The sequence below is a fragment of the Canis aureus genome, chromosome 12, assembly GCF_053574225.1.
Source record: "Canis aureus isolate CA01 chromosome 12, VMU_Caureus_v.1.0, whole genome shotgun sequence".
Lineage (NCBI taxonomy): Eukaryota > Metazoa > Chordata > Mammalia > Carnivora > Canidae > Canis > Canis aureus.
This window is the reverse complement of record NC_135622.1, coordinates 6147099-6160162: the sequence shown is the minus strand read 5'-3', so window position 1 is coordinate 6160162 and position 13064 is coordinate 6147099. Positions and strand designations below refer to the sequence as shown.

Sequence of the window (13064 nt, the reverse complement as noted above, 5' to 3'; positions counted from 1 at the left end):
GCCTACACAGAAACTACGTAAGGCCTACTTTTCAATGTCAAGACTTGGAAAAAAAAATAAATTGGGGCTTAGATATCTATTAAGTAAAACAGGAAAAACATCTTCTCAGACATGTGATAGCCTTTTGGCAGTTTCTACATAGTAAATACAGGCAATCCATCCACCACAACCAAGGGACACTTCATGGCAATCTTAGCAGTTCCCAATCAGCGTCTCAAGCCACTTTTACCCTGCTATTTTCCCCGTTTCACCTCCTCTTTCAGTGTGGTTATCCTAAAGCCCTCTGTACAAGTTAATTAAAAGCTGTACCAGGGGGATCCCTGGGTGGTGCAGCGGTTTAGCGCCTGCCTTTGGCCCAGGGTGCGATCCTGGAGACCCGGGATCGAATCCCACGTCGGGCTCCCGGTGCATGGAGCCTGCTTCTCCCTCTGCCTGTGTCTCTGCCCCTCTCTCTCTCTCTTTCTCTCTCTCTCTGACTATCATTAAAAAAAAAAAAAAAAAAAAAGCTGTACCAGGAGGTGGTGCTATAGAACTGCAAGCTCAAGGATAGCTTAGGCTCCAAGTCCAGAGACAAGAAACACTCTGTGAGGAAATGGCTACAAATTAAATTGGGAGTATGAGGCAGCAAAGTCTGGTTTCCCAAATCTGGCTAATACCAGCTAGTGTCTGTCTCCAGTGGCCAGGACATGCTATGTACCCACAGCAGTCAAGGACTTGGAGTAGGGCTATACTTAATAGATTTACTCCTTCCTCTCCACTTTTCCCTGACACCTTTACCTAAATTCTAGCTTTTATTTCTTATGTCTGGTCTACTGGAATAGCCTTCTAGGTAGTATTCTTGACCTTAGCCTTCAGCCCTCCAAATTTACCTAAGCTTTGAAATCAGCTAATTCTCCCTAATATTGGCTTTACAGAAATCCTCAGCTCATCTTTACTTGGATTCCCAGCTGGTACCTCAAAATCAAAAGTTCAAATTTAAAATAACACATCACTTCTGTACACAAACCAGGGCCCACTCACAATTCCTCAACCCCTGATAGATGGCAGCACAAGCGCTGTAATTCCCAACTGTGAAACCTTAGAGTCCTCTTTGACCCTTTTCCCTCCTTTATCCTATTATGCAATCAATGACAAAAGCCTTTCTTCAAAGCGATATTGAGCCTACACTTCCCTGTTAGCACTGCCACCATCACCTGCGCCCCACCTGGATACTGTAGCAGCCCCTTAAATCTCTGTTTCGGCTTTTTTTGCCTTCCAATCCATTTCAGGCACTACCTCCAAACTAATGTTCCCTAAAGACCACCTAAATTCCCTCAATCCTCCACTTGGGGAGCTATGAAACTTGCCTCCTATCTAAAATATCCAGCCCTAACTACTGTGCCAATTTCAAGGACCACTCAGGCAAGGCCCAACCCTTCCTAACCAGTCATACCTCCCACTACTCCTAAACCAGATTCTATTTCAGGGCTAATAAAGTCACTCTCCTTATACCTGATTCAGATACCATGTCCATGCTGGTATACCATGATACCAGCTCCAAAGGGTGAGCATGTCAGCTCACATTGGTTCATACTTACCCTTGAATAGAATGACCTAAGATGGCTTATCTTGTCTTTAAAATCTTCTCTAACTTAAACTGGAATTTGTGGGGGAAGAAACTCTTAGTTCAAAATAATGTTCCTTGTTATTAAATTCCTTCAATGCTTAAAAATAAGATAATATCTATATCTAAAGTACCTAACTGTATCTGACAGAGTAAATATGAGACAAATTCCCAGCCTCCTACTTTTTCTCTTTCTCTGTATCACCTGCTCAATACTTTTTTAAATACTGTTTTCTCTAATCATCTAGTTGAGTTTTGCTTCCCCTGGTAAGATCTTCAAGAAATCAAGTCTTATCTTGTACCTCTTTGTTTCCTGCATGGCACCTAGAAAAAGGACATGGTGGCTGTTGAGGAAATAACTTACTTGCTGATAAAAGAAATTCTCAGCTTTTAACATCTGCAGGCCCCTAGACCCCCAGGGAATCTATATACTTTAACATTTACCAAGATCAAAATGACCACAAAACCTCAAAGCATGAGCTCTATTTCTGCTCTGAGCATATACTGTACATCTGCTTTGTTAAAAAAAAAAAAATAATAATAATAATAACCAAAAAGGAGCATCCCAAACATAAGGATAAGGAAAAAAAATTCCCTTGTTCCCGTAAGCTTCAAGTCATATAGAGATAAAGTATGTAACTTTCTGAACTGTCCTTTGCTATATTTAAAAAACAGGGGTGTCTGGCTGGCTAAGTCAGTACAACATGCAACTCCTAATATCAGGATCATAAATTCAAGCCCTATGTTGGGCATGCAGCCTATTTTAAAACCAACAAACAAAACATATATAACCCTTCACCAAATGGTTTCCCTGGAGCTCTTTCTTCTTTATGAAGATTGTGCAACCTGGCAACTGTCTTAACTTAGGCTTGAATAAAACTCTCTTCCTTTCTCTTTGCAATTTAAAAAAAGGTTTATCCACTTTGCATCAACATGACTAACCCTAATGAAAAGGTAGACACCTTCCATATATGACATCTAGGTAGAATTTTAGGAGTGCTAAAGCTTCACTTGAAGATCTGCAGTATAGGAAGGTGCTGGAATTTTTGAATAGAGATCAGAAGTTAACAGAGTAAGAATAGAAATGAACTTACCAACTTGTTCCTGAGTTACTGTCACTGTTGGAAGAGATGTGATCTTTTCCTTGTCAGCTGGGGGAGGCCCTGTGTTTTCCAGTTGTCCTAAAAGCTACAAAAAAGGAAACAGAAAAAGAAGAAGTGGCAGATATCCCACTATCCCTGGGGAGGGAGCTGCTCCAGCTGAGAACAAACAATGCATATATTAGAAAATGTTAGTTGCTCTTACTTCTGCAAAGCTCTGAGAGGCTTGGGTTTCCCCTTTCCTGCTGCCACAACTCTCATAATTCCTTTACAATTTCAGAGTGACATTCGTAAAAGTCTACAGACAAACCTATCATTGCAAGGCCCACCTCCAGGCATAAAGCAACTTCAGAGGCAGCAAAAAGGTTGTGATGTCAGGAATAAAACTACAACCGAACAAAAGGTAATACTTAATTGGTCTAAAAACTTCATTCTGCTAGAAGAAAAAAAAAGGTGGAAGTATGGAAAGTAGCATAAAGTAAGCCAAGAAAGAGGTAAATTACTGCCTACGAGAAGATTTGGATATAAATGACATGCTTTCTATTCTCAGCATTCCACAAGGGAAATGAAAAACCAATTAAATTAAAATAAACATAAATATGTGGAAGCAATTATATATGGCATGGGAATACCTTTTTCTCTGCTTCCTTCCCCTACTTTGCTCCATCTAGCAGAAATCCCTGCTTCAACATGTGAGGAGACCCTCCTTTTTTGTGTAGCATCTATTAATAGGATCCTCATAGGACTGAACAAGAGGTCAAAAATACAAAATACTGTTTGTTATAGGAGAAGTCTTCCCTTCTCTGGAGGTGAAGCCGTCTCCTAGAAAGTCCCTAGGACCTAAAAGGTACACGGATGCTGAACTAAACCCCATAAACCGTTTATCCCCTCAGTAAAATCGAAACCCACAAGCTCAAAATATTAGAGAAAGCAGAGTGACTGCCATTTTAGAAAGTAGCAGAAGGAAAGCAGGAAGCCTGTGGAGCCATGAGACACACTGAACAGACACCCTCAAAAGGCAGCTCCTCACCTGGGTTACAATGGCATCAAGCCCTGTCTGACCCCAGGCATAGTCCCCAGGGTTGGAGTGCAGCATCCCGCTCCTATACATGAGATGAGACAGACAGCATTAGATAGAGTGATCAGGCTCTGCCTTACACCACAGAAAAAACTGGCAGATCCTGTTCTCTCTCGGAGCTGGAAAGTCACTAGTTCCCTAAAACCAAGTAGCAAAGAATTAAGGTCAAACAGTCTCTTATCCAGAAGCAGTCTCTTATTCTCTTAAGTAAGGAATTTTTACTTAATCGAATAGAACATAAAATGTGAAGCTACCTAAAATACCACATGACACACCAGAGCAAAAAGAGTGACTCATTGCCTATTGGCTAAGAAAAGTTTGTCTTCTCTGTGCCCACTTACAGTAAACATAGATGGAGCTGCTTTTTAAGGAGAGTTTTCCCTTTGTGACTGGCCAAAATCTACAGCAGACTTCCCTCATTCTAAGAGGCTGCCCATAGTCCTGGACAATGAGGAGCTTTCAAGTAGAGAAATAGCCACAGAAGTCTCTCTGATAGCAACTTAGAGCAATTACAAAAGGGACTTGGCAATGTCACTTTCTGGAGCTGCCGGTGCACTACCCTGGATGACAGATGTCCAGACTCTTTGGCTGGAATATGTTAAAAAGAAACAAGAGGCTGGAAAATAGGGTAACTGTGTGGGAGGACTGAGGTCCCTGTGAGCAAAGGAGACTTCTGGGGCAGAGTCAGAAGTGGCATGTAATTGTTCAGACAAGAGGAAATTCCATCTTAACCCCTTCCCTACTTAAGTGTCACTCTGATACTGAATTACAGCCTTTGTTTCTTCTGACAAACCTTCTTACTTTGAGAAAAGGAAGTTAAGCAATATGTTTTTAATTTCAGAAATTCTTAAGGAATACAATCTTCCCATATGATCTACAGAAGAAACCTGCAAGTCCAGATACCAGGCGTGGTGGGGACCATCTCATTCCCCTCTCAACACAACTCTCAGACCAGAATATGAACCAAAACCAACACATCCAGTGCCGAGACATCCTGTGGGACTAGGATGGCCCTCAGGAGACTGAACAATAAAAGATAAGTTCTGATTAAGTTTGGGCTCAGCAAATAAAGACAATCTAACACTCTGCCAATCAAACTGTTATACTCACCTATGTAGCTCTTGTTCTTTCTTGCAATGGTACAGATACCTAAAATGCTGCTACTCCAGCAAAGTAAGACAGAGGGTAATTAGTTACTTACCAGGAAAAAGGATGTGAGGATCCAGGAATTGCAGAATTTGCAAAGAATCCTGCAAAGATCTGTTGAATTATTCTGTTGGAGGAAAAAACAATTAGGTAAGACAACAGACCAATGACAGTATTCTACAGATATATACAGCTGGCCAATCACCAACTCCTTCTCCAAACCATCCATGGGTTTTCAATGACCATTATACAGTAGATAACACCAGAAATCAGTCAGCTACCTGGTAAAGTGCTATTTTGCTATTATGGCTATCTTCTGAGCTCTGTGATCTTATGTATTAATAGATTTTTTGGCTTGAAAGGGACCTGATTACATGGTGTAGTTTTCAAACTATGTTCCTTGGATCTCTGGCAGCAACATGAGGCTGCGATCTGAGCCCATCCTGTAACAAGTAGTTCCATTTTCATGTGTTTTACACATTGGGTTTCTGTGTAAGATACTATTCAAAGAGCCCTTTAAAAAATATTTTTTGAGAATAATTCCATTTTACTCACATTCATCAACGTGCTTTATTGGCCCTCAAAAGATGTTTCAAATGCCTATAACACAAACTCATTCAAACACATACACACCTGACACTTGTCACTCTGAACACTTAGGATGGCACATCTACCCAGTCCTTTATATTAGGAAGTTGATCTTTGTTACCCAAAGAGATAATGGGCAAAAGAAAAAGACTGAAGAGGGTGCCTGGGTGGCTTGGTTGGTTAAGTTTCTGCCTTTGGCTTAGGTTATGATCCCAGGGTCCTGGGATTGAGCCCTGCTCAGTGGGAAGTCTGCTTCTCCCTCTCCCTCTCTCTCTTGTTCATACTCACTTTCTCAAGTAAAAAAAAAAAAAAAAATTTTAAAAAGGACTCTTTGTAAAAAAGAAAAAAAAAAGACAAAAAATGTTTCTCCTAGATCTCTTTGTTTTGTGAATGATAGGCATTTTCTCCAGCTTTATTGAGATATAATTGACATGATACATACTTTTAACCCCCTGGTTCCCACTTATCAGGCCAAGCAATAGAATAGTGGCAGTAGCCAATATTAGACTCTCTCTATTCCTAAAATTCAACAGTAGCTAACTAGACTGTGTGTTTTAAAATATGTCCACAGGGATGCCTGGGTGGCTCAGAGGTTAAGCGTCTGCCTTTGGTCTGGGGCCTGATCCTGGAGACCTGGGATTGAGTCCCACATCGGGCTCCCTGCATGGAGCCTGCTTCTCTCTCTGCCTGTGTCTCTGCCTCTCTGTGTGTCTCTCATGAATAAATAAATAAAATCTTTAAAAAAAAATAAAAAAAAATATGTCCACAAATTATTTTATGATCCTCCTTTGAGTATAGGCTGGCCTTAATGACTTTTTTTTTTAATTGAGGTATAATTCACATGAACATTAGATTAGTTTCAGGTGTACAACATGATTTGACATTCATATATAATTGTAAATACCACCACAATAAGACCAGTTAACATTCATCCTACATGCTTATAAAATTTTATTTTCTTGTGATTTTAACTCTTTTAAGATCTACTGTCTTAGCAACTTGCCAATATGTAACATTAACTATAATACTGTAGTTACCTATAATTAACTGTAATGAACTATAATATCTTTGCAGTTTTAGTTTGCATTTCTCTGATGCTGTGGTCACCATGCTGCACATTACATCTCCACTATTTATTTATAACTACAAGTCTGTACCTTTTGGACCCCTTCATCTATTTTGCCTACACCCTACTCCCTACCTCTGGCAACCACAATCTATTCTCTTTATCAATGAGCTTTTTTTTTTTTTTTTTTTTAAGATTCCACATATAAGTGAGATCACATGGTACTTGTCTTTCTCCATCTGACATACTTCACGTATTACAACGCCTCAAGGTCCATCCATGTTGTTGCAAATGGCAAGATTTCATTTCTTTTGGCCAAGTAATATATGTGTGTGCGTGTATCTGGTGTATATTCATACAAATCACATTTTCTTTATTCATTATCCATCAATGGACACTTAGGCTGTCTCCATTATTATAAATAATACTGTATTAACATAGGGGTGTATATATCTTTTTGAATTAAGGTTTTCAATTTCTTTAGATAAATACCCAGAAGTGGAATTGTTGGATCATAGTTTTATTTTTAATTTCTTGAGGAATCTCCATACTGTTTTCCACAGTGGGTGTACCAACTTACATTCCCATCAGCAGTTCACAAGGGTTTCCTTTTCTTCACATCCTCGCTAACACTTATTATTTCTTGTCTCTTTGACAAGAGCCATTCTAACAGGTGTGAGGTGACATTTCACTGTGGTTTTGATTTGTATTTCCCTGCTTAGTGATGTTAAGCACATTTTCGTGTACATTTTGGCCATCTGTTTGTTTTCTTCAGAAAAATAGCTATTCAGATCTTCTGATTCATTTTTTAATCAAAACAGTTTTCTTAAAAAAAAAAAAGGTTTTCTTTTTTTGGTATCACATTATATGAGTCCTTTCTATATTTTGGCTACTAACCCCTTATCAGATCTGCAAACTCTCCTATTCAGCAGGTTGCCTTTTCATTCTGTTGATGGCTTCCTTTGTTGTGCAGAAGCTCTTTAGTTTGTTACCTTGTCTATTTTTGCTTTTGTTGCCTTTGAAGTCAGATCCAAAAAATCATTACCAGACAGTCAAAGAGCTTACTGCTTATGCTTCCCTCTAAAAGGTTTATGGTTTCAGGTCTTACATTCAGTCCATTCTGAGTTAATTTTTATGTATGGTGTAAGAAAGTGGTCCAGTTTTCCCAATGTCACTTAAAGAAATTGCCCTTTCCCCATTGTATATTCTTGACTCCTTTGAGTTTATTTCTAAGTTCTCTATTCTGTTCCATTGATTTAGGTGTCTGTTTTTATGCCAATACCATACTGTGACTTACTTCTTAACAATGGAATATGGCACGATAACCTGTGACTTCCAAGATTAAGTCATAAAGAGCACTGTGGCTTACTCCTTGCACTCTCTCTCCAATCATTTTTTGGAAAAGTGGCATGGCACGCAATTCTGCAAAGTTCCATATGATAGGGTACTGAAGCTTCCTCCCAACAGAACAAACTTGCCAGAATATGAGTAAATCTCAGCTGATCCTTCATGTTACTGCAGTAATAACCAATGTATTGACTATAAGCTAATAAGACACTGGGCCAGAACCATCCAGCTGAACTGCCCCCAAATTCCTGACCCAATGAACTTATGAGATGATTAATGTTTGTTATTTTCAGCTACTAAGCTCTAGTGTAATTGTTACATAGCAATGGAGGTGTGTTTGATACCTGGAGGTGTGTTCTAACAAAAACCTAAAATGTGGGAGTAGATTTAGAACCCAATAGAGTTGGAGGGACTTTGAGGAAAATATCAGCGGAAGTCTGGGAGCTTTGACGAAATAGACGCATGAAGGCCTTTGAGGAATTTATGGGTGAGAGCTTAAGTGAGAAAAATCTTATTGGAAACCAGAGGGAAAGGGATCCTTGTTATGTAATTGCAAAAGCTGCTGCCTGCCATAATATGTAAAGTAGAAGGTGTGGCTCATGAACTGGGTGATAGTCTAGCTAACAAGATGTACAGACAAGAATACTAAAGGTACCTCTAGGCTTCTTCTTGCTGCTTACATTAAAATGGAAGGAAAGAGGAATAAATTAAAGGATAGTTAAATTTTATTTTTTTTTTCAATTTTTTTAAAGTAATCTCTACACCCAACACAGGGCTCAAACTCACAATACCAAGATTAAGGGTCACGTAACTCTTCCAAGTGAGCCAGGCAGGTGCCCCAAAAGGGAAGGATAAACAAAAGGGGAGTTAAGACGAAATAATTCTGAAAATTCTCAGCTTCTCAAGATGGTAAACGATACTAAAATTAAGAAATGGGTTCCAAGGAAAGATTAAACAAATCCAGGGCACTCACGAAAGAAAGTGGTTAATGAGGAACCTGGAATACAGCTTAAAAATTATTTGTTAAGACTTCAGAAAGATCTGTATAGCCTAAAGAACTACTGAGTTAAACAACTGGGCTTCCAAGAAGCTTAAGGGTGTTGTCTTAGTCCCCATGGGCTGCCGTAACAAATTCCCACAAACCATATAGTTTAAAAAGAAAGGAATTTATTCTTCTATTGTTTTGGAAGCCAGAGTCTGAAATCAAGATATTGTTAGGGTTAGTTCCTTCTGGAGGCTCTGAGGGAAAATCTGTTCCATGCCCCTCTTCTAGCTTCCCAGCAATATTTGTGTTTTTTGGCTTGTGGACACATTAACTTCTGCCTTGGTCTTCATGTGACTTTATTTCTTGTGTCTACTGTGTCCAAATTTCTCTATTCTAAGAATACTAGCCATTGCAATTGGGCCCACTCTAACCCAACAGGATCTCACCTTAACTTGATTACATCTGTAAAGACCTTATGACAAATAAGGTCACACTCACAGGTAGTGGGGGTTAGGACCTAAACATAACTTTTTGAAGGATACAGTTCTACCCATTGCAAGTACTGCCCCTCAGCAATCCCAGCAGAAGCCCAAGGGAGAAAGGAGATTATCTGGAAGAGATTTGTGGGTGCGGCTTTTGCTTATGGTATGAATCTCAGTAACATCCATGAGACTCTGAATTTTAAAAAGAAACACTGCCAGATTAAACTGAAAGGTACAGAGGTAAAACAAAATGAAAAGAAGTCTCTTGGCCCTCAAAATTCTACTGGCAAGAAGCAAAGGAAACTGCGCAGCTGCAAATCTGGACTACTTTTCATGGAAAGAAAAAAAAAAAAAAAGATAACTCACAGGGTGAAACCAAGAGCCTAGAATGAGGAAACAAGAGCCACAGAGCAACATTTCCGTGCCAAAAGAAAACAAAGTCCTAATCAAGAAACTTCCACTATTTATCCAGATAACATCAGAATTGCTATGAATCAGTGACTTCTTTGTGTCTCCCATCTTCTCCCTTTTTAAATAGGAATTTCTATACCTATTTAGTATACACTTGTCCCATCACTCTATGTTGGGTGAGTGAGGGGCTGAAAACTTGTTTCTTTAATTTGTAAGTATTCATATCAAAAGAAGTAGTACTTGAGGAACTATACCCAAGGAGCCTCATCAACACTTGGACCTAACAACTGGATTTCAAGTTGATGCTATAAAGGGACAAGGCTTTAGGTGGGTGTTGGGAAGATGTGAGTATATTTTGCACATGAGAGAACCGTAAGTAATTTGTGGCCAGAGGGTGAAATAAGGTAGTTTAAAACATGTCTACAAATTTTTTTAATACTTCTCCCTTCAAGGAGTGGAGTTTAATTCTTCTCCCCTTGACTGTGGACTGGACCTAGTGTCTCACTTCTTACTGACAAAATATGGCCGAAATGACAGTGTTTGGCTTCCAAGATCAGGATATAAAAGGCATTATGGTTTCTTTCCTTTTCCTTTCTCTCTTAGATCACTTTATTCTGGGGAAGACAGTGGTCAAGTCACAGGGACACTGAAGGAACCCTATGCAGAGATCCACATGGTAAGGAACCAAGGCCTCCTGCCAACAGCTATGTGAGTGACTTATCTCAGAAATAGATCCTCTAGCCCCAGTCCAATGTTCAGGTGCCTGCAACCACAGCTGACATTTTGATTACAACAAACTCTTTACCAGAACCACCTACCTAAGCTGCTCCCAAATTTCTGACCCTTAGAAACTGTAATAAATGTCTGTTGCTTTATGCTGCTTAATTTTGGGGTAATCTGTTACACAGCAATAAATAATATACCTTCTTGCTTGCTAATAACTGGAAAAGCAAAATTACCACATGCTTGAACTAACCAATAAGTAAATGGTAATAAACAACTTTGAGAGAGAGCCTAGTTCCTGACTCTGTAGCTGACCCTACATAAATAAATGCTTAGGGAGTTGCCAGGGACACCTTGGCTAATGAGCTGCTGATTCCCCTCTCTTGGCTGCTTACTTCCTGGAAGTCAGATGCTGGTTCCATACCTCTGCAGCAGAAACAAAGAGAGGCTGCTCAGGGTGGACTCGGTAAGTGTAAGAGATGTTGTGAGGAGACTGTCTTCAGCTGATAAATGCAGTACTTACAATGAATTTTCTTGTTGTTAAAAACATAAAATATTGTCTTGTCAAAGCAATAGGTAGCTAAAATGGGAGTGGGTGGGAGGGTGATGTGTGTATTTAACCCACAGGAGAGAAAAACCAATCCATACAGTCTAGAGGGGAAAATACAAGTTAAGATGAGATAAAAGACTTTATGAGTTTCCAGAGATGTTCTCTCTCTAGGTTTTCTTCCTTGTTCCTTGGTTGTCCTTTCTGTCTCCTCTGTTTATTCATCTTTATCTTCCAAACTTCTAATAATCAGGGCCTATGGCTCAATTCTCTGATCTCTTCTACTTTCTATATTGACTCTTCTAGCAATTTCACCCAGTTTTATAATTTTAAATCCATATACAAAGCCACATTTCCAAATTTTATCTCACCCAAGACCTCTGCCTACTCAATACCACCACTTGAATGTATAATAAGCAGCTCAAACTTATTATGTCCCAAACTGAACTCTTGTATTGTCTCCCCCATATCTGTTCCTTCTAGTGTTCATTTCAGCTGATGGTGACTCCATTTTTCAAGCCGCTCAAACCAAAAACCTTAGTGCATTCTTAACTTTTTTTTCATCCATAGCTTTTCTTTCTGTTATATCTCATATCCAATCTGTCAGCAAATCCAATTATGCCCACTGTCAAACTGTATCTAGAATCCACCCATTTTTCCCTACCTCGTCCAAGCCACTGGCATCTCTAGTTTAGATTAATGCAACAGCCTCTTAAATAGTTTCTCTGTTTCTGCCCTTGCCCCTGTACTCCTTGCAGCCCCCCATTCTATTCTCAACATAGCAAATAGAATGATCTTTTTTTTTTTTAAGATTTTATTTATTTATGCATGAGAGACACAGAGAGAGAGAGAGGCAGAGACACAGGTAGAGGGAGAAGCAGACTCCATGCAGGGAGCCCGACGTGGGACTTGATCCCAGGTCTCCAGGATTACACCCTAGGCTGAAGGCAGCACTAAACCACTGAGCCACCTGGGCTGCCCTAGAATGATCATTTGAAAACTGAAATTAGACCATGTCATTTCTCTGCCCTAAACTTTCCACTGGGTTTCTATCTGCATTCAGAATTTAAAGCCCTTACAGTAATCTACCAGGTTCTACCCAATTTGATATTCTCCTCCCCATCCCCACACCCTGCCAACTTCTCAGTGACCTTATCTCCTATTATTCCCCCTCTCTTACTCTGCTCTAACTGGCCTCTCCTTGTTGGCACATTCCTGGCTCATTCCCTCACTTCATTTATGCCTATTCAATCAAGCCTTTGCTGACGACACTTTTTGAAAGTTCACTTCTCCCACACTCCCCAATCTTCCTTCTCTACCTTTTTTCCCCATAGCATTTACTACTGCTTAACAGTTTATTGATTTAACTTATTTTGCTTATCTGATGTCCCCCCCTTATTTTTTTTTTTTAGTTTGTCCCCCCCTTATTAAGCTTCACAAGGGTAATCAACTTTTAACTATTTTGTTCCCTACCATACAGTCAATACCTGGAATAACACCTGGCAAAGTAATATACAAATGTCTGTTGAATTAATTAAAAGACCCCAAGACAGGGCCCAGAAATACACTGAAAGGTATATAATCTATTAAGATAAAAAAGGGGGATGACAAAATAAGTATGATTCCATTTCAATTATATATATGAAGGAATCATATGTTAAAAGTTTCACAAAATTATACATTAAAGTTTAACTGGCTTTTCTTGTTGCCTTTTTAATTTAAAGAAAAAAACTAATATTTTTAAATAATCAAAGAAGTCAATTCTCAAAATGTGAGTAGTGATCAGTGGTCAGAAAACTATGGTCTCAGAATCTCCTTCAGGGGAACATATTTTAGGAAGCGAACCTCAGATGTACCCTGTCCTACAAAAGTGATTCAGAGACAGCTGATCAAAACACCAGGCTAAAACATAAATAATAAAAAACAAATGTTAAAGGAGTTAAACACACTAAAATAAAGGCAGGTCTTAATGTAATAAGTGCAAAGTA

The 13064-nt window shown here is 39.2% G+C and overlaps 1 protein-coding gene across 2 annotated transcripts in view; it reads right to left on the bottom strand.

The window, feature by feature from the left end:
• RNF115 (ring finger protein 115) overlaps positions 1-13064 on the bottom strand; it is a 70179-nt gene that overhangs the window by 2281 nt on the left and 54834 nt on the right. For both annotated transcript variants that reach the window (XM_077842530.1, XM_077842531.1), the window contains 3 exons: positions 4983-5054; positions 3734-3806; positions 2698-2791 (listed from right to left, as the gene is read on the bottom strand). In XM_077842530.1, coding sequence (XP_077698656.1) covers positions 2698-2791; positions 3734-3806; positions 4983-5054 — 239 coding nt within the window. The remainder of the gene's footprint in view (positions 1-2697; positions 2792-3733; positions 3807-4982; positions 5055-13064) is intronic.